Source organism: Chanodichthys erythropterus, chromosome 10, assembly GCF_024489055.1.
Source record: "Chanodichthys erythropterus isolate Z2021 chromosome 10, ASM2448905v1, whole genome shotgun sequence".
NCBI lineage: Eukaryota > Metazoa > Chordata > Actinopteri > Cypriniformes > Xenocyprididae > Chanodichthys > Chanodichthys erythropterus.
This window is the reverse complement of record NC_090230.1, coordinates 4,804,855-4,827,753: the sequence shown is the minus strand read 5'-3', so window position 1 is coordinate 4,827,753 and position 22,899 is coordinate 4,804,855. Positions and strand designations below refer to the sequence as shown.

The following is a 22,899-nucleotide window of genomic DNA, read 5'->3' as shown; positions in this document are numbered from 1 at the left end:
TTGACAAATAACTGAAACAAAAAAATAAGGTAAAGTACTATAATTATTAAAACTGAAATAAAAATAAATTAAAACTAAAGAGAAATGGCAAAACCACGTAAAATGATTAAAATTTAAACTAAAATTCAAATAATTAATTAAGTTGGACTCACTCCCTGCACTCCCTGTCCGTTCTTGTTGTTGGTTATTGTGTGTTAAGCTGTCGTTCTGCACCTTGTTACAAATAAAGCCTATATAATTGTGGATTTCCGTACTCGCCTCATCTCTACAGCACCCGCACCTAACAATAGAATATAATACTAAAATAACGCTGGAATGGAAAGGCAGTTTGTGACATCTTTGTCTACACAAACAGTAAACTAACTAGTCTAGTTAGTTGTCTATATAGCAGTGTTAATTTTGACAGCAAATTTTGATTTAGTTTTAATCATAGTCTTCTGACTAAAATGCCATTTAGTTTTAGTCACATTTTAGTCATAAGAAATTATTTTAGTTTTAGTCGACTAAATATAATAAGATTATAGTCAACTAAATCTACAGTAGATTTAGTCGACTAAAATCTAATTTAGTTAAATTGTAATGCATTAAGCATTTCTCTAACAATATGATATATATCTGATATTCTCCAAACTGTTTATGTTCACTTAAGACAACCAACTGTAGTTTTTGTTTAAAATCTTGATTAGATTTGATTTTTAAGTTTTTCTGCTTTCATTTGCTTTCATCTTTTGGATTTTGCTTTTAAACGTCTATATAGTTTTTTTTTTTTTTTTTAATTATTTCTGTTTTAGTTATTTTAGTCCATCAGGTTAAGCTAAAGCTTGGAAACTAGATGAAATTTTTTTTGTATGTATATTTTTTTATTTCAGTTAACATTCATTTCAAGTAATGACGTTTTTTGTTATGGTTTAATTATTAGAACTATTATAACTCTTATACCTTAAACTAAATTAAAAAGTTTATTGTGTAAAAAAAAATAACGATAATGATCAGGAAAAAATAATAATATAATATAAACCATCCCAAAATACACCGTGACTCTTATCCTGAAATGTCTGCAGTCTGCACTGTAGCAGGCTGCTCATTTAAGTTCAGATGAGGGAGATAAAATATGCATTTTTACAACCGTCTAAAACATATTACCATATAAACATTGTGTAGTAAACATTGTCATAATTCATCAGCATTAGCTTATATAAGCAATCACTTGGCATCAATGTGTGCTATTCATCAATTGCAAAGCAGTCTGAAGTGCAGCTGCGTAAGCCTGTAGAAGGCGCAACAGTGCCGCTTTTCTCGCGGTTAGATCAGCACGTTACACTTCAAATGTGTGCATCTTCCACACAGGACAGCATTCCTGACTGGATATCTTCCCAAATCATCCCTCTCTATCATTTTTGTCTTGTTTTTTTATTCGTTGACGAAAATTAGAGTAGATTTTAGTCACAGTTTTAGTCATTCAAAACGCATTTTTATTTAGTCATCCTCTCATTTCCGTCCGTGAAAAAATGGCGATGAAAATTATTCATCAACAAAATTAACACTGCTACATAGTACACTGACCTCTTATTTCAAGATAAAAATAAAAAAGCTTTTTTTATGATATGACCCCTTTGAAGCAGAATGTTTGATTGAGGTTCATGCATTTTCTCAGCATTTTTAATTTAGGTTCTGCTGTGCACTGCTTTAGTCTGAGAAAAAAAAAAATCTGTTTTATAGCAAGTGCAATTGCTTCAAACAGGATCATTAACTCCGAGTTCTACATGAAACTGCTTTAGAAAAATCTTAATGGTAAACATAAAATGAATTTCACTTCACTTTGCACTTTTGCAAGTTTTGAATGTTGCTTTATAATTTAGAACAGCATCTTCAGAACACATCTCAGCAGTCAATCACGCTCACCTGAGCCAATCGGCGTAGCAGCAGCTCAGCGGAGGGGCGGGTCCAGTCCAGGAATATTTCTGGCACTAGAGTGATGGTCATCTCCAGAACCCGTAACAGACTGACAGAGAGGTCAAAACAGGTCGCGCACACCTTTAACTGCCGTGTGTCCACGAAATTTCTCTCAGGTCGCTCAGCTGCCTGTTGGATCTGACAGGGAATAAATGAAGACATGAAGAGACAATAAAAAGATGCACCAAGTCAAAACAGACATTATGAGACTGTTGCGATGGGACTGCATTATTGCATGGAATGATGAAACAAAAGACCCATTGACAGTCAACTTACAATAACAGCAATACACTGTGGATAAGGCTATGGGATATTTTGACTAAGGACCCGGAATACTCCAGCAACCCCCCAACTACCCCCTGCTACCACCCTGCATCCACTTGGCATCCACTCTGCAACCACCAAGCACACCCTAGTGTCTGCATAGCAACATGTTAAAAACCACTCAGAACAACTGCATACAATGTTTTTCACAAGCACCATACACATTTTACTCTTAATTTCTTTAGACATAAAACTTAAGTACTTAGTGCACAAAAACATGCTTAGACATTCTCATCAGATTCTTTCCTGCATCTACCCTTCATTCCAATTTAGCGCTCACTGAAACTGAGGCAGTAAACACATCACAAATTCCCCTGGAGACCGCTGCCTCTTAATTCCTGGATCATCGCAGATGAAAGGCGCTGCTAAGAGCCAGTCAACCTCCAGGCAAAGTAGTATACGAATCACAATCCAATCTGCAATAAGCAGAGTTAACGTTTCAGCTCTCCTGAAAGACACTGATTTAAGAGTAGAGGAGAAAGCCTGGTGAGAAAGTGCTTTCATGCCTAAGGTTTAATTCACCGCCATTATAGATCAGGGAGGTTTTGCTTTCTTCTCCATCTCTCCTTGAGCCTGCGTTTAGTAATGACCCTACCACGGGAGGGGCTGGAGAGATACTCTTCCCAAAAGGTTGTGTCCATGGTGTCCAAATTATCAAATTAGTGTATGTGTATTAGTGAATGGAGTGCAAGGTAGGGTTGTGCCGATGGACGATATCATCGTCCATCGTGATGGCTGACCGACATCACAATGGAGAGACACCATCGTGATGCCACGCCCCCGCCCCGCTCCGCCCCTTTTATTCCCCTCACGTGCAACCTATTGGAAAGCCCGGATGAGTCATTAGTTGGGAAATAAAATAACCCTTTTCGACGTAAGTTTAAAATGTTCTGGCTGACCCCCCAGCGTGAGTTTTTCAAGGCGACCGTTATTTAGAACGCATCACTTTATTGCTTCCATGATGATGCGTCATTGCTTGTCATGTCACACACAGCAGCGCTGTATGACTGATTATCTGCTTTTATTTCAGTTTTCCTTTTTTATTCAAAATATTCACTAATTTGTTAACTATAACATGAAATATCTGATATTCCGATTGTCAAATATGTGAAAGTGGATGTGTTTTGCTGTTTAAACAACTTTATAATGATTGCGTTAGTTGAGCTATACACGTTATAGGAGTTGCCATGTTAGTTTGTGCCGCAGGTTCTGTTGGATTCACAACATCTTATATGTATTTAAACATCCGAAACCTAAAATAAACATTATGTGGTTGAAAACACTGCATATTTGTGATATATGAAAAATGCTGCGCGAATTTGGCAATTGATCACGTGATGCACTGCACTGAACGTTTCTGGCTTCTGGAGTTTGGGGTGGGACTTTCCGTTTGACTTACACAAACATCACTTACTTAGATCAGTGATGAGACGACAAATGTTTCTTACCTCCTGTATCATGCCGATGAATTCGGAAAAGGCCCAGTTTAGCTGGTTTAAGACGCTATTGAGAAAACTGGCAGCCATGTCTTTGTCTTGACTAAGGAGTTCAGCCATGTGTCTCTGCAGCAGAAGTGATGGACAGGGCTCTGTATCCAATCAGAGAAAAACATGTTTATTCAATAGAGTGTGTCAAACTTATTTTGATAAATTTTAAGTATCACAACAATAATACTAAAAAAATAAACTATGAATAGTCCATTTCAAAAATAATTTAGGCCATGCCCTTCTGTTTGTGTATAAGATAAAATGTGGACCAGTCAACGTACCCACAATGATAAAAACCAGCATTTTTTTTCCAAAAGTTTAGGATATGCAGTGCTCTTAATGTAATCATAATACCGGAGATTCTTGCTAAGAAATAAAACCAGACATCACTTACATCATGTGTCAGGATGAGCAAAGACAGATACAGAGGCAAAGAGATTAATTTGTTTGAAATGATTTCAAAATATTAAAAAGGGGGAATCAAGAGTCTATGTGGGAGAATGAAGTTGAACTGAAAGAGGATGTAGTGTCATCACTGTAACTGGAAAATGAGAGTCTAGAGGTGTTAATAAAGGTACAGGCATGGGCAGGGTTCAGTGGCCTACAGACTCTTCTCTCCATGCCTGAAAAGTGAGAGTTGGCAGGTTTCGAACACCATCAAAAAAAAAGCGTAATAAACAAAAAAACAAAATAAAACACAACACTGGGGTAGTACCCTCTAAGGCAGTCATTTGTATCTTATCTATGCACAAAAGTGTGCCTGGGATTCTAACCAAGTGGTATTTTAACCCTAAAAGGTACAATTTATGCGCATTTCTTCTGACAGTATGACAACTTGGCTTCAAGGAAAGTAAGCCTGTCGGTCGGAGACTTGGTGCGGCAACTCTACCTCTGGTAGTGTAGGATTCACTGCCAGCTCCCTTCTTGAACCTACAGGGACACTGTCATGCACCATTGTGACCAGTCTCTCAAGGCAAGACATGCTCTGTATTTAAAGGCAGTAGTGACAAGGCGATGTTAACTTCAACTGCACCTCATCACATGGCTGGCCTCTTGGTCAGTCAAATGCAAAGCGTAGCTTGTCTTGGAAAGCACATAAGCTGACTCTACTTCTGGTGTCAAGGGATTCTCTTGCACTGGGGAAGAGATTGGGCTCTCTAGGGCAGACATTCTCTGTATTTAAAGGCAGCAGTGATGAGGCATTAGTAACTTCAGCTACACCTCATCACACAACCGAGTCTTGGTCGGTCAGCTGCAATGTGTACCTTGGTCTTGGAAAGCATGTAAGGTGACTACTTCTGGTGCCATGGGATTCCCTTCCCGCTCCTTTCCTGGACCTACAGGGAAACCATCATGCATGCACTGGGGAAAAGATTGGTCTCTTGAGGAGAGCCATGCTCTGTATTTAAAAGGCAGTAGTCACGAGGCACCAGTCAGGTATGCCTCATCACCACTGCCCAACAGGGACCGTGATTGTGCTTCTGTCCTAGAAGAGGCAATCAAAGGGTGCTGGTGTGAAGAGGGGGCGGTCGTTCCATCACAGTCAGTATTACAAAAGGCCTGTCCATCTAGCCATAATACCCTCAGATCACATGAGAACACCTTGAAGCAAATGTTTCAAAAACTCCACCTTTTCATTCAGCCCACAACAGTTTACTCAATAATGAGACAACGGCAAATACCATTCCGGCATGTACGTATGAGAAGAGAAACAATCAGATCTGCACATTACATTAGAACAGAATGACGACACCAAATAATGAAGTAATGAAACAACAAAACAAAGGGGTGATGGGAAATCATCACCACAGCCCCTTTGCCATTCTATTACTGCTATCTGACCGCATCTGGAGAACACTGAAAGGGCACTCTCTCTCGTTATATGCACACAATGAGGACACTGGGTAATTTAATACCTTATCAGGAAAAGTACAGCGATCGCAAACACACTAAAAGCCTTTCAGCACAGTGTTAAAAGCAAGAGCAAGCAATGGCAATAAAGCTCTAAATAAAGCTAATCATTAGACGCTGAGGTGCATGTCTCTGATAGAGATGCAACCTTTATGTTTAATTAGATGAAGTCCATGTAAGTGGCAGCTTGGAAAATAAAGGCTCGGGGGCAATAAGGGAGGAATAAACATAGAAACAAAGGCCATAAGCGAGACCAGGTAGTAGGCAGCTATGGCATGGAATGCACGTTTCAGAACTCCAGGCATTGAGAGGCAAGCAATCACTCGGTTGCAGCGGAGTCAATTCAGTTTGAAATTGCTTTAAGGTAGGATTCGATAAACAAAATGGATAGGAAAACCTTTAAAAGATTACTTCACCCTCACGTCAATTCAAGCCTGCATTGATTTATCTTCCATGAAACACAAAAGGATACATTTAGCCAAACGTGTTGGTCGCTCCTTTTCATGCAATTACAATTGAGGACAGGAGCTTTAAAGCTCCAAAATAGATGAGAAACCGCCATAAAAGTAGTCCACGATTTGTGTGCTTAATTCTTCTAAAATCATAGCTTTGGGTGAGAAACATACTGAAGATTTGATTGTTATTCAACGATTATCTTGCCACCAGTCAACTAGTTAACTTCGATGTTTAGGTGGACACTGCACTGTGGTAAATTTTTGTAAGACTAACGAAAGTTACCAGTATATTATCAGTATATTTTTAACCAAATGTTGATCTTGATAAATGTTTGCATTTGGACTGTGGCCAGCATTTTTGAGCAGCATAATTAACTAATAATTTGGAGTAAGTAGGACACAGAGGTGACACATTAATCACATGATAATTGGCACAATTACTGAGGGGGGAAAAAAAGCAAACTACTGGCAAGGACAAGACATAGCTAGAGGGGACTGAGGAAGCAAACATGACAAAACTGGGCTAAACTTGATCTTCAAAAATGACACAGAACAGCACAATAACTAGTTTTAAGACTGGGTAAATGGTCATGTGGACACAATCCTAAAAGCAAATCAGTCTGCTCTGAGCCAGATTTAGGCTTGCGTCAGTCGGTGAGGCTATATCACAGCAGACTGTCACTTAGAATAGTGTTTAATAAGGGTCAGCAAAAGGTGAAAACTACCAAATGGGAACAAAACTTACTTTGAAAGCTAGCAATTGACAAATCCCCTGGATGTCATGCAAATGAGAGTGGAAAAAAAGATGGAATTAGCATTGAGACAAGACTCATCAGACCAGGGAAGGAATTCATGCATCACATACAAGACAAGTGTCAAGACAAGTGTCCATTCACAAAGACAACTTTACAATTTATTCCCTCAGCTAAGCATTGGCCTCCTGATTAAGCACTACTAGCCTCTCTTCGGGTATGTAAATCGACCCTTCTGACAATCCAATCAAGTCCTAATAGCTAACATTGAATCCCACAGTACACATTTTTTTATTGAATATCTCGTTTCCCTCTGAAATAAGTCACATTACAAATCGGTTGTAAATGTTTCATGTTGACCTTTAAAAGCAACAAGAGACTTGCAAGACGTCATTTCATATGTTTTTACCATCCAGAATTACTGTTTCCTGAAGGACCTGCCAATACACTGAGCAGGTCATCTTTTATGTAATCAAAAAATAGGCTGGAAGTGAACTGTGAGTGATTAAATTCAGAGTATACAGCTTTAAAGTAAATTGATAAGGGGAATATCTCTTAATGGACAGTCTCTTAAAAAGTATTGATCAAACAGGCTGCTGAAAAAAAACTGCGGACGACTGAACAGTCACGTCCTCAAATACTGTGTGTGCACATGAAGTTGTAAAGATTGACTTTAATGAGTTAGAAGCAAGGAGACTTTTTACAGTCACACAGAAGAACAGCATGATGCCACAACCGCTCTAGTAAAATCACAGTGTCCGTACATTATATATCTAAACCTCCTAATAATGTCAGTGGGGATGTAGATTCCAGGGACAGGAACAAAGAACAAACATCATTTGATGTTAAATGAATGCCAAGACAGATGGTAATCTTACTGTCCACTCACTCAATTGTGCATGCAGCTTTTGTAAATACTCTGCTGAAATAATATTCAATTAATTTGACTGCAACCCTGTTAGGGGATGTTAAAACTGGAACATTCTGTTGTGATACTGAGACAGAAATGACATCATTTGGACCCTTTCTACAGCAAGACATGAAATAAACATGTAGTCTTGACTGCATTCATCAAGCTCAATCATTTAATCCTGCTACCAACAATATTGTAATAAAGTATAAATATTATTTAAATGTATGGTATATAAGTATATAATTTATGGAAATATAAAAATAAAAGTTTATCAGTAACTAAAAGCCAACATTTTGCCCCAAACTAGCGACTTCATTTAGGCAAAATCTGCAAAGCTCTTACCAATTTTTTAACTGAATAAATGTTATAAGTAAATAAATGAACAAACAAACAAACAAACAAATATATACGTACATACATATATCAGTTAGTTACAATAGTAAGGCTATGGTAACTTGATATTAGTATTGGCATACCTAGCAAAGGATCTAACAAACCTACTCTAAGAAGCTGACATCATTCAAGAAAATTTCTAAGAAATATAATAAGCAGGGAAACTTTTTAATGATTGATATTACTGTTTATAAGGTAGTTATGATGGTTAATGACTCTTGAGTGTTTGTGCTTTGATTGCTTATTATAAATATAAATGAGTCTCTGCATCTAGTGTGGGTTTTGATTGGTAAAGCATTGTGGGACATAAATAAAAGTGATTTCATTGTAACAGACTCAGAGAGATCCTATTAGCATATACATCACCTTTTGTCTATTCAATGCATTCATCCTATTCAATATAATGCCTTTGAATGATTCAATATAATGCCTTCATTTGGGGGCTTTTCTTTAAATATTGATATATGCAATTAATTGAGATTACCCCAATTAATTAATCATTGATTTGATTACATTTTTAATCAATTAAATCTCCAGTCAAACTTTAGATTTGGGTAAAATTTTTTTACTATTAACTATAACTTTTGCCTCAATAAATTCCTAATTACTGCTTATTAATAGTTAGTCAGGTAATTGACCCTTCGCAAAGACCCGCCCCCCTTAGTTACTGTTGCTTTGTTCAACAAGCCGTGGCGCTGTCACGCCACACAGAGTGAAAAAATACATTGCGGAGCAAAGAGGACACTGACAACACGTCGACAGACAAGACAGAGCAGGTTACTTCTGATATTAAACAAAGTCCCAGCTTTCAAACTGTGTAATTTTTTAAGAAATTCGAACAATAAGAAGCGTTTTGTTGCTCTTTAATGTTTCGTGACAAATCGCTGTAGCGCCTCAGCTCAAGCGCCTCGTGAACCGATCATCTCTTCCTACTAGTTAATTTATAGCATCAAATAAACATGAATGAACATGAGAAGGAATGTTATTTCAATTGCGGAAAGACATCAGTAGACACCATTTTTCAAGTTTAAGTCCATTGAGGTTAATCTAACTCCTGACTGCTTTGTCAGACAAAATGGCGGATTTTGTGTTATGATTGGTTAGATCGCCTGTCAATCAAACTCCCAGCGAAGGGTCAATTGGTATTGGCAGGAGTAAGGGATGTACTGTAGAATATAGTCATGCAGAATAAGGCATTGATATGTGCTTTATAAGTACTAATAAACAGCCAATATCCTAGTAATATGCATGCTAATAAGCAACTAGATAATAGTGAGAATTGGACCATAAACTAAAGTGTTACCCAAACACCTAATTGTATTACAATTATTTAATCTTTAAAAAGCATTTTATTAATATTAAATTATATAATAACTATAAAGGCAATGGGAAGAGAGAAAGCCAGAGAGAGAGAGAGAAAGAGAGATGACTGAGACTGAGACACTGACAAAAATAAAAGAGTACAGAAAAGTAAAGAATAAGTTTTCAGAAAAACAGTAAATTTTGAATATGGGCTGAAAATAAAGATGGAGGAAGACAGGCCAGTCACTCACTTTGCAGGCTGGGCAGGTTGGCGTCCTCCGGTTTGGTCTTGAGCAGATGAGGCAGACGCGTGTACCTGTAGCCAAAGCCACAACCCTGTAGACAGGAAGAATAAAATATAAGACAACGTACAGACTGCAAAGTTGTGGGAGTGACAACAGCATTCGAATGTTTTTATGCATTTTTTTAAGGTCTAAACCGTTTGAACTAGTTGTTCAGTATGGTCAGGAATAAAACTGTTGTAGAATGCTGTAGAAACTCATGTTTCTCACTCATGTAAATAATGAAGCTGCATTAAATAACCCATGACTACATTAACCCATGGTTAGCGGATTAGCGATAAAAAGTGTGTACAGAAGAGGTTTAAGAAGAGTTGGTAACCTGTTTTAGCCTGTGTGTGGCCTAAGGGGCCGTTCACATATCGCGTATTTTGCGCGCTCAAATTCATTATTTCAAATGTAGGCGCGTGGCAGGGGCGCTCATAATGGAAGTGACGTGGTTGCGACGTGCACGCAGTGCGTTTTCCAGGCGCATCGAGAAGAAAAATTCTCAACTTTCAGAATGTCGCAAGCGCACCGCAGGTCATGTGACAAGAACCAACCAATCAGCTTCGCCCTTTCGGTAACAAAACATTGAAAGCTCAGCCAAACAGCTGATCATAGCTGTACAGGGCGGGTTTTTATATCTCATCTCCATCAATATATCTAGTAGTAAAGCTAATGCAAGGGCTAGAAATCAATTTATCCTTTGCTGAAACTTCCTCGTCGTCGTGGAGAGTGCAGTTCATGGTTGCATAGCAACAACAGATGCCACAGGAGCACAAGCGCTTTGGAAAGGAGGAGAAAGCGGCACAGCGGCGCTTTCCATGCGTTTTTAGATGCGATATGTGAACGACCCCTAAAAGCGTTAATGGAAAGACACAGCCTTTTCTGACCAATGATATGTGACTTTTATCATAGATTAAAATGACAAAAACACAATAAAACTCCAATAAACTCTTAAAATTATCAAGAACAGAAGAATATTTGCGGATGAATAAACTCAATAATGCTTTCTTTAAGAGATATAAAATAATTCAATCTTTTATTTTTGCCACTAAGAGCACAATAAATGTTAAACAACTAAACGGGAGTAGCTGGTTTGTCAGGCCCATTACATAATGTTGAATGGAAAGAGCATTATGCATTATGCTGCATAATGGCTCTGATATAATGCACCTATTCTGAGCTGGAATATAATGGCATGGGGGGTGGGGGGTAGAAGATAAAAAGAAAGAAGTGAGTGGAATGGAGGTGGGGGGAGGAATATGTGAGGCAGTAAAAGAAATGCAGCGTACCCTCCAAAGACGAACCAGGATCCAGTTGGTTTGAGCCCAAGGTCTCTGTTCATATGGAGCCAGTAAGTTTCTCATCATAGCCATTCGCCTGAGAGATATTACATCATAATTATTATAGAAGTAAAAAAAGAAAAAAAAAGAAATGAAAACGCACAAACACAAAATACCAAACCAAAGAAAAAAGACATTATACAAAACAAACATCAATCAAAATTAGATTGTCTGACGTGCATCTGCAGGATCTTTCTCAAAAAGGCAAGCTTCACTTATGCAATTCACTTATTCACTTATGCAATTTTTAGGAACCACGTTGCACAGGTCTTTCATGATTGGGCATAATTTCCAAGTTACCAGATTGATATAATGTATTTCAAAACAAAAACAAAAACAAGCCAATCAAAAACAAACTAAAACAAACCAAACCAAACATCAACATGAAATCAAATCAAAGCGAAGCAAAATCAAACCATCAAAAACCAAACCAAAGAACAAAACTAATCTTCCAAAACAAAAGAAAAAAAAAAAAAGAAAAAAAAAGAAAAACTAACCTTCCAAAACAAAACCACCAAAGACAAAGCAAAACAAAACCATCAAAAACAATACAAAACCCTCAACCATCACAAAAAAAGAAGAATGAAACAAAACCATTAAACAAAGAATAAATCCATCAAAATGGAAGGGGATAAAAAGAACAAAACAATACAAAAGTAGTGCCACGGTGGTACTTTAATAGCTAGCTGCCCAAATGACATCCTGTTTTACCCAAAAATGCACTGTAAATTTACGAAGGGACTGTACACTAACAGTATGCTATCATTCACTTCATCATTTGCAAAGGTCTCTGGCCTAATGTGAAATGAAAACTTGAGTGGTTGTTTGAGTGGCAAATAATGCATTAACAAAAAACAGATTAATCACTGCATTTTAATGACAGCTTGGGCTTAAGCACTTACTGTTCTTCTGGGATCCTCTCAACGGCACGCAGGGATTGTGGGTAACAAACATAACTGGCCAAAGCTTGCATCAATGAATCTTTGATATCTGTGAAGGAAATTTAAGTAGGAAGAGAATGATTCAATCAATTCTTTGTAAACAGAATCTACTCCACTCTGTATATCCTGGTTTACTCTAAAATATGTTACACAAATAAAATGGGAATTCATTTTTAAAGGGGAATGCAAATGCAAGTGGCAATTCACATCTTTAAAAAGGTATTCTTTCTTGCATTTGCATGCATGATTGTTGTATCTATTTGCATTCACTTCGATTAGTTTAAATGAAACAAGAAGCTTCAATGACTTCCTAACACCTCAGGTTCCCTTTGTTGAGAAAAAAGTCCTTGATCAAAACAAAGAGGCAAATAATAATAATTTAATCACTAGACATGGCAACAAAAGAAAAGCTATTCAGATATAAAAAGCCAGCTGAAATGTAAAACTAATCCATATTAAAAACAGACCGTGCAACAACCGTTGCTAGAAATTAAGTATTTGGTAACAAACCCCACAGAAAACAAGATAAAAATGCAAAAAAAAAAAAAAAAGTACATGAAAGACATCAGCATAACAGAGTGCAAACATAATAAAAAGGCTGCTTTAGGCTGAAATGAAATTTAAACGAATGGGTCGTGTCTAATAACATCTGTTCATTTGCATAGCACATCTCTCATGATTGAGGAGTCATGAGTATTTCATAGTCCTAACCTTAAACAGGAATAAGAAAATACTGTGGCTACAAATCATCATGCAAATGACTTCATGTTGCCTGAGAGCTGAGAGAGGAAGCTTTTAATTATACCTTTACGTGAGAAATGAACCAAATGTGATGAACGGTACAAGCCACCGGCTATATTAGGTTAAAGAATTCCCATTAAAACAGCCAAAGAATTGATTATTCTACGTATTTTTGGGCCGTTTTTTTCTGCAGTTAACAGGACCAGAATATTAACAGAGGCAGGTAGGATGGAAAGATAGATGGCAGAGATTGGATGGAGGACAGGAAAAATTAATAGACTGTGGGATGGAAGAACAGATGAATGGACGGATGAATGGAAAATAAACAGATTTTCCATTTTCCAGGAGGGTTGGATGGATGGATGGATGGATGGATGGATGGATGGATGGATGGATGGATGGATGGATGGATGGATGGATGGATGGATGGATGGATGGATGGATGGATGGATGGATGGATGGATGGATGGATGGACCGAAGGGTGGGTGGGTGGTTGGAAAAATAGATTGTCTGATGCACAGATGGACTGACGGATGGATGGATGGATGGATGGATGGATGGATGGATGGATGGATGGATGGATGGATGGATGGATGGATGGATGGATGGATGGATGGATGGATGGATGGATGGATGGATGGAGATAGACCGATGGACAGACTGACCGAAGCCCCATACGCAACAAACTGCGATTCACTGTGTATTCTGACACTTTTCTATCAGAACCAGCATTAACTTCTTGAGCAATTTGAGCTACAGTAGTTTGTCTGTTGGATCAAACAACACAGACCAGCCTTGCCTCCCCATGTGCCTCAAAGACCCTGTTGCCTGTTCACCTCTGTTACTTCCTTTGACCACTTTTGATAGATACTGACCACTGCAGACCGGGAATACCCCACAAGAGCTGCAATTTTGGAGATGCTCTGACCCAGTCGTCTAGCCATCACAATTTGGCCTTTGTCAAACTAACTGAAATCCTTACGCTTTTTCCTGCTAACACATCAACTTTGAGGACAAAATGTTCACTTGCTGCCTAATCTACCCCACCCACTAACAGGTGCTGTGATATTCACTGGTCATACTGTTATGCCAGATCGGTGTGTATCTGTAAAATATGTCGGCAGAAGGTAGAGGTTCTTACCCGTCCCAACGATGCGTGGATCTGCGAAGTGTTTGGCGAGAATGGCTGCGAGCTGTGCGAGCGTGTCTTCATAACCTGAGAGTGATATACATGACACAAAAAAATAAGTGTGCTCTGGAAAGGTCAAAGTTCAGATTCAAATTACATTTTAGAATCTCTAAAATTCTTGCACTATAAGCAGTTGTGAACAGTTATAACTGACAGTGACCTGGAAGTTCTTCCATGCAGTTGGAGGGGCTGAAGTAGTTTTTGAGGGCGCTGTAGCTGTTCATGGCCACGTTGAGGTAGAATTCGGGCATGAATGCAAACAGGGAACCTGTACTGTCCGCATGCTCAATGGTACGGATGCACACTCGAAGAAGCCAGTATACGTCCAGCATCTTATCCTACATTCACAAATACTATTTGAATAAAGCAGGATAAACACATGCTTCCAACTAAACTTTTTTTCAGAAAATCCAAAAAACTGCAGGCAACGCCTCTCTCTGAACCACAGAATTAAAGGGATAGTCCACCCAAAAATGTCACATGGATTTTGTCATCATTTACTCACCCTCAAGTAGTTCCAAACCTGCATGACTTTCTTTCTTCTGCTGAACACAAAAGATGATATTTTAAAGAATGTTGGTAATAGCCATTGACAGGTTTGGAACAACCTGAGGGTGAGTAAATGAGGAGGAGCAGGATCGGACACCCCTGAATTAATATTTTTGCTTCTGTATCTTTAAAGGCTTTTTTATATGCAAATTACATCTGCCATTTGCTACCCTTTTACCAGAAATGCCCTTTGAAGAGCCTTTTTCAAGGCTGACTCTAATGTCTGGCGTTAATGAGGCACATTGTAAATGTAAACCCCTGACAGTCTTGGGCATTTCAATTTATATCCCATGCTGTATATATACAAAAATGACACTGCTTAAAATTAGTGAGACAGTTGGTTCACCCTATGTTTCCTCAGTTTTTGGCAAGTGCCATCAGCAGTACCTTGGAGTAGATTGTGGCATTGATCCAGGCCAGTCTGCGACTCAGGTGGTTCAGCTTTTCAGCAAACACTTTTTGGCTTTTCTGCAACTCTTCTAGAATATCTGGCCTCTGCCACACAAAATAAAATAATCATATATAATACTGATAAAATCGAGAGCATAATAGAGAGTATACTAATGAAATACTTTCAGTATTTAAATACAAAAAAATAAAGCAAAAAGTGTAAATTATTAAAAGAAAAATACTGTGAAGCTTTACTAATAATGAATTGCAGTCTCTAAAAGTGCTGTTTATTTACAAGCACTGTATGGTTCTATTACCTGGTTCAATCAAGAAATCAGCATAAATAGTGCAATGTTAATTGCCACAGACAAAAAGCATAGAGTTTTATCTATAATAAGCCCATGCTGAACTCCTGTCACAATGCTCAGGTACTATTCTGGGTGTATTCAGTTGTATTCTGAGTGGTTTTTAGGACAATAATTTAGCACCACTATTGCTTATCTAGGTATCTAGGGCTGTACACATACAACAAGTGGTTGCTAGGGTGTCCTGAGTGGTTGTTTGATGGTTGTTCAACACAGTGTTTCACAGTTTTGTTTAGTTTCATATAGATATGCTGATATATGTTGAGACATACGCATGTGTTTCCCTATAGATACACATTACAGTGTTAATATGCTTTTCTTACTCTGCTCGGGCACCGAGCAATCTTCTCTTCTGTGTCCTTCAGGGCGACAGCGTATTCGTGAACATCATCCGATACAACCACCATCTGCAGAAAACACAAACAGAAATACAAAGACACGCAAACAGCATTAGACTCAGCGTTTTCCAATATCACTGTGAGCATGTAGCTACACAAAATTGCCCTTGTTCCTAAAAGTCAACATAATCGCTAGCCAACCTGCTGGAGTTCAAAATAGATACCAATTTTGTGAGTAGGGGGAAAATTATCACCACAGTGACCTTATCCTGTGGGCAGAGGCCATGTTTCAATACTGAATACTGACTACATGCTTCCTTGTTTCCCTGTTTCTTTGTCCTCCAGCCTGTGATCCAGAAACCAATCAAAGTTAGGCATTTTGAAGGACATCTCAATTCTGTAATTCTTGGTGTCCTCGAGAGGTTGCATTTGTTGGCCACATACGTCATCAAGGAGCACTCGTTTCAGAAAATTAACCATTACAAAATCAAAGACTAGGTATAGTTATGACTGCGGTCACGTCCACTGAGTGGCAAAAGACTGAGCGGCAACGTTTGTTTTCAGCGTGAATGTCGCGAAAAACGCACAAAACACTTCTAAAACAGGGAAAGAGCTTTGTGATTGACTGTACAAATAGCTTTGACACAAAACCTGAGGTATATATTTAAAAACTGCAGAAAGCATCAGAAAAATAAGCAAATGGATCACTGAAATTCACAGAAACAGCTGGACTCCAGGCAGAGAAACATGGACTTGCAGTTATCATTTTGTGTCAAATTGTTGGATTTTGAGGTAAAATCATACCGTATATATACAATATATATATATTGTATTGTTATATATTATGTTGACAACTCATTAATTAAATATTTGCCATTTTATATTCTGCATAATTTGATGTTTTTAAATAAACAACACTGACAAAAACTATACTATAAAACTATATATGTTTTAAGGCTGGGCAATATGACGATATAACATTGATATAAGTGATTACGCGGATTTAGACGAACCAATATTGGAGTTATATAAAATATTCACAGGCAGATTTGCTTTATGTATTTCCCCACCGTCGAAATCAGGCACATATAAATGTCAGGAAACACGATTCCTGGCTGCATGTCAATATCCATGGATAAGGTTTATTTGACATGTTATAAGGAATACTTTCGTGTCCAACCTTTAGTGTAATTCGTTAGTTTTAGTCACGTTTTCGCAGTTTCCTCTATTAAATCCAGTCATGCAGCAGGTTATTTTGCCTCTCAGTCCAGCTGAGGGAGCGCGTTTTCGGCGGGAAAGTGACGTCGTTGCATACCCTCTATACAAAGATGGTGCACTCATATTACTATGAATGGGAGAAAGTGCAACGTGCAATATGGCGTCCTGCCAAGTCCCACCTTCTAAATAAAAGAGCCAATCGGGAATTGGTAAAGACCCTTCATCACTGCTGCTGCCGTTAGAAGTTTTTTGAGATGTCAGTGTTTTATGACGTGTTTTGAGACTTAGAAATAGGACTGCACATGCATATTGGATGGTCCAGCCTAAAAAAAAAAAAGCTTCTTTTTTTTTGGGGTCATGATTTTTAGCATTTAGAAACAAAATTTATTAGACAGTTGTTGTCAGATTTCATTGGTGATTTCAAATATGAAATTTAATCGTAAACTTGATGAACAGCTTTGGAGAATTTGATGCTTCCCCATTCAAAGAGATAGGAGCTGTACATCCCCAACTGAAACAGCTGCCTGAGAGGTGTTTCAAACATGGCCGCCAAGTGAAATGATTTGCCTGAAATAGGACTTAAATGTCCCATTTACTTGCTAATATCAGCCTCAGCCAGAATTCTTAAACCTCATCTAAAGATACAACAAACTTCATAAACTATCAAATCCAGGGTCTAGATATACTTTGAAAGTGCTTATTATAAACGTGACTTGGGGTGCATCTCAATCAGCTCCCTAGCTTCTGACATCATGAATCAGTATATCATGTATGAATTCAGACACTGGTAAGGACAGTAAGGACCCTGGTTCACTACACATTGGGATACTGATTACTATTTCCAGCGACATTGCAACATCCTCATTGTACAACATCATACTGTTAGCTAGGTGATGTTCATTACCTGTCTAGTGATGTTTATGCTGAAATATAATTAAATAATAGTTTGTATTATAAAAAGGTCATGTGTAAATGTGTGTAATGAGTTGGCTCACATAATTTATGTTTCAAGCTTCAGAACTTCTTTAGTAAGCATCGAAGCTCCCTGGTTTTTAACGGTGCATTGTGGGACGTTTTAAGGAGCAAACGTTTCAGTCCACTGGAAGGATTTTGCGATTGAGACAGCCCTTAAAATGGCAGACTCCCTGATCAGTGCCCCGACTACTGAACCCTTGGTTTCCCAGTAAAGTTTGTGCACAAGGGGTTGACCTAAAACTGACCACAGAAGTAGTATTTCATGCTAAACTTGCAACAGCACTCCTTGTGGCAATGCTGAGAATGCAACAAGCATTTGTGTAAGAGTTCACAAACTCTTTTAGAGTATATTTCGGCTTTTGAAAAAAGCTGCTGACTTTGAGAAAAATAAGTAATTTTATTATTATGCAGCTCATTTCCATTTGAGAATCTGCTTTAGGCTGTTCCAAAAATATGAGACACGGATTATATATATTGAGATTATGGTCAGGCAGAAATAAAAAATGCATAAGAGCTTGATGAAATGACGAGGTGTGGTGGAGATACTTCACGCTGTGGCTAAAATCTTCTGCAGATCAATAATGAAGACAAGTCGCCTGACGGCACTGTGCCAAGCCAATTAACAAATCCTTTATGAAGTTCATGTAAGTCAAATCAGACAGTTTTGCTTGACAGACTACAGACTAAATCTCATCAGGATCCAACAGAGTTCGAGAGAAATCACAGCATGAACTGAGCCACTTTTAATTCGCTTCCAAAGCCATGGTACATTACAAAAGGATCACATCAATAAGCATTGCCTATCAACAACTAGTTTGTCTTACCATGCTGTCCCTTTCAATTGTTATTACATTTTATGTGTACATCATTTTTCACAATGGATTAATTTCTAAAGTAAATACAAAGAAAAGTGTCTTACAAAAACCCCAGTGAACGATTCATTGGGGCAGTTATTCACATCAGCAGTGGAAAAACTCCCTGGAGGAAGGAACCTTGGGACTAATTACTTCAGTAAACTAAAGGGCAAACCAATGCAGAACTTTCTTCTTGCTGGAGTAGTCTAGTGTTTAAAGATTTGGCTGGTAACCAAAAGGTTTAATTCCCACAAGGAGTGGTCTACTGTGTCCTTGAGAGTGATGCTTAACCTCAGGTTACTCTTGGGGCACTGACTCTGCAAATCACTTTGGACCAAAGGGGATTTGCTAAATGACTAATTAGCAGGGTCCAAAATGAACACTCAGCAAGCACCACGTGAGAAAAAAATCTTGGCTTTGACAAAGAAAAATTAGGATAATACATCATGATACATGATTTTAAATCATAAAAATAATAGTCAGACCCTCAATGCAAGTGACGTGCGAGATTCAAGTATCTTTAAAACATGCAAACCACCTATAAAAAACGTGTTACAATTCACACATTTGTGGAAATTAGGTAAAAGTTTACCTAGGATGCCCAAGTAATTTTATTTCATTTTTATTTATTTTTTAATGCGTTGCTCTGTTTTGATTTGGTTTAAGTGTCATTCTGTTTTGATTTGGTTTTTATACTTTTTTCTGTTTTTTTATGCATTGTTCTGTTTTTTGCTTTGTTTAGTTTTGTTTTTTTTATATACATTATTCTGTTTATTGTGTTGTTTTATTTTATTTTATGAGTTGTTTTTTATGGTCTGTTCTGTTTTGGTTATTTATGCTTTATTCTGTTCTATTTTTATGCTTTATTCTGTTTTATACCTTGGTCTGTTTAAATACTCGATTCTGATTGGCTGGAAGGTGTGCAGTTAAACCGTTTAATGCACAGGTAGTTACAGTCAGTTTGATTACAGATCGAAATTAATCCGCCACTATAAACATTGGTAACCATAGTAACACAGTTGCACTTGCAAACAGAGTGAGAGACATATATGAAAGTGTTTATTTAGGTAGGCTAAATGGATGATTTTTGCATATTGTTTAATTTGTACGGTGAATATGGTAATTTTGAGAAATGGGCCCAGGCACAATACGTAATAGAAGACTTGGAGAAGACGTTGAATGACAAAAAGCGGCACAAAGAAAGACAACTAAATGGGCAGTTAACACTTTCAGTGACTTTTTGCGCCAAAGACAGAACAATTGTGATGTCGAAACCTACTCTGCTTCTCTTTTAAATGAGACATTGCGGGAGTTTTATGCCTCTGTTCAGTCTAACGCTGGATGCGAATACAGTGTTGCAAGTTTGATGTGTCTCAGAGCAGGTATAAACCGTGATTTTTTTTGTTGTTGTTTGTTTTCATTTAATTGAATGCACTAATTATATGATTAGTTCAAATAAAGATTGCCTTGTCACTGTCAGCGTTGCCTGTCATTCATAAATAATTTTAATAAATCCATTAAAGAATAATTAAGTTAGCCTATGTTAGCTATGTGCTTAAGCATGAGGGGACTTCAGACTGTAGACTTTAAAGAAGAGATGCACACAGTGCAGGTAACTCGTCCACGAATCTCTCGCTCTCTCTCTGATCTTTCTCTTTCAGTTTTCTGTCTCTCTCTTTTAATGAATTTAAATAAATGTGATAATTCGTTAAAATAAAAGCAATCCAATGGCTCTATTTTATTTAAAGCGGATGGAGTGCTAGAACTAATGAGCAGGAACTTAAAATAACCTTAATTTTTACCCGTCTGTTAAAAAATTACACTGTAAACATCAGTTACAGCTTTAACTTGTTTTTAACTTGGCAAATAACCAAGGTATAAGCAGGATAATCCACAGCTAGCCATGCATTAAAGGATTTTAATGCACGACGTAGAGGCGAGTGGTTCTTCACCTCTACATCGTGCATTAAAATCCTTTAATGCATGGCTAGCCATGGATTATCCCTTACTTGTTTTTCATGCATTGTTGTGTTTTGTTTTTTAATGACAAGATTATTTTGAAATGATAAGTGTCTGATAACTAATATACACTGATTCATTATGCTTTTATATAAACTTTTTGACAATACTAATAAACTACAGCAATAAAAACATAATATGCACAACAACAAAACTAATACAAATAATAAGAATAACAACAACAACAACATTATTAGTAGAAGAAGAAAAAAAAAAAAAAAATTGTACAAAATCAACTATTTAGGAAATATATATGACTCATAAATTCAAAGACCATGCCCAGGAATACTGTTACACTGAGCGTGATCTGGAATGATATTGTTTTGCTTTTTCAATGACACTGTTATGCTTTTCTTCTTATTTTCATAATGCTGGATGTTGTAACAGTTAATATGGCCAAGATGATGCCCCGTTTCCATAGTTACGCAACACATTCTTTTGATGAATGACAGCTTGTTTGATAAATTACTCACAGCTCACAATCTGACATTCAATTCTCAGCCATTTCAATAATGCATTTGATTGGTCCTTTACAATCATATTCGGAAACAAAATTCCCTGTAAATTAATCAATTTAATATAAAAGAAAGGACTCTAGAGAATGATTTTTTTCAAGGAAAAATTGTGCTATAATTTAAAGTACTCTCAATAAAAAAATAAAAAAATAAATAAAAAAACATACAATAAAAGCAGCTGTCAAGCTCCAAAAGGATTTAAAAAGCACCATAAAAGTAGCCCATATGAATCATACTCTAAGTCTTCCGAAGCTATACGATCGAATTGTATGAAAAACTGACAAAATTTAAGTCATTATTCATAGGAGATATTTCCCTCTGCCATAACACTCAAATCCCATAGTGTATAATTCATGGCTACATTTCAATGGCCTTCAGTGGGGAAAGTCCTACTGAACCAGCCAAAATATGTTCAGAAAAAGAGGAAATGATAACAGAACTAAAAACAGCAAAGAGCCAAAAAAACAGCAAAAAAAACAGGACTAGATAAGCATAAAAATTCAGCAGTGAGAGGCAGAAAAAAAGTGAGAATCTCTTTACTACAGAGACCAATCACTCTCAGTGATTGAAATCCCTTTTCTTCAAGCACAAGGACACACGCAGGAAGACAAAGGAGGATGTCGAACAGAACTCTGCCGAGCGAAGCACTTTACGGAGAGCATGAATTATATACACTTCACGACCATTGAGCGCTGCACAGTTTTTATGTTTAACTCTTTTCTCCTCGCTGTTGAGAGAGTGAAACATTAAAACAGCTGCTGGCAGGACAGAGTCCATGTATTACCCAGCAGTGACTCACTGTTGAAAGCAAAGACACGTCGACAAAAAGCGTTTATTAGTTCAGAGACGTGGAGTGGGTCGGTCAAGATGAGCTGGCACTGCAGATCCCCTCTAAGTCAAAGTGGACATGGAAGGAAATTAGGGGAAAATCGAAGGATACTTTTTTCTTCCACTTCCAAATTAAAAGAAAAAATAAGAAATTGTATTTTGCACAAAGATAATGAAGGCTATTTATACATATTAGAGATACATATAATGATTGTATACATTATTATATAGATTTTTTTAATGTGCAATCATTTAATTTGCAAATTAAAGTTCAAATAACAGTACAAAACAAATTTGTGTATTACAATTAAAATAATATAACATTTCTTTACAGTAAGAATTTGTCTAGGGAATCTTAAATGTCCTGAAACTAATACTTCAAAATGCTTTTATTTTCAATACTGTATATATATTTTTTTATTTTACCACATCTGTGGAAATTAGTGAAAACTTTATTATTACTAACTATAATATTATTAACTTTATTATTAAAAGTTTACCTGGGATGCCTAAAATTAATTTTCTCCAGAACTTCATATACTGTAATACTAAATATGTGTATTATTCCTTGCATCAAATAAAAATTGATTGATATTTAGATTCATTGTTTTGTGTTGTTTCATTGTTTCATTACATTATTTTATTTTTTGTTTTGTTTCATTTTGTTTTATTTTTGTTTCATTGTTTTGTTTAATTTCATTTACTTTTGAACAACAAATTATTTTTTACATGTTTACGTGTGTGATAACTAATAAACATAATGCTATTATCTCTGCTTTTTGCCAATACCAATAAACTACAGAAATAAAAACGTAATATGCATTATAAAAAAATGAATAATAATAATAATATTTCTTGT

The 22,899-nt window shown here is 37.0% G+C and overlaps 1 protein-coding gene across 2 annotated transcripts in view; it reads right to left on the bottom strand.

Annotated features, from left to right (window-relative positions):
• The window catches only part of LOC137027625 (E3 ubiquitin-protein ligase RNF123), a 198,078-nt gene that overhangs the window by 141,225 nt on the left and 33,954 nt on the right, over positions 1-22,899 (bottom strand). For both annotated transcript variants that reach the window (XM_067395870.1, XM_067395871.1), the window contains exons 25-33: positions 15,617-15,700; positions 14,926-15,033; positions 14,150-14,327; positions 13,942-14,016; positions 12,020-12,107; positions 11,067-11,154; positions 9,742-9,826; positions 3,726-3,865; positions 1,903-2,091 (exon numbers count right to left, since the gene is read on the bottom strand). In XM_067395870.1, coding sequence (XP_067251971.1) covers positions 1,903-2,091; positions 3,726-3,865; positions 9,742-9,826; positions 11,067-11,154; positions 12,020-12,107; positions 13,942-14,016; positions 14,150-14,327; positions 14,926-15,033; positions 15,617-15,700 — 1,035 coding nt within the window. The remainder of the gene's footprint in view (positions 1-1,902; positions 2,092-3,725; positions 3,866-9,741; positions 9,827-11,066; positions 11,155-12,019; positions 12,108-13,941; positions 14,017-14,149; positions 14,328-14,925; positions 15,034-15,616; positions 15,701-22,899) is intronic.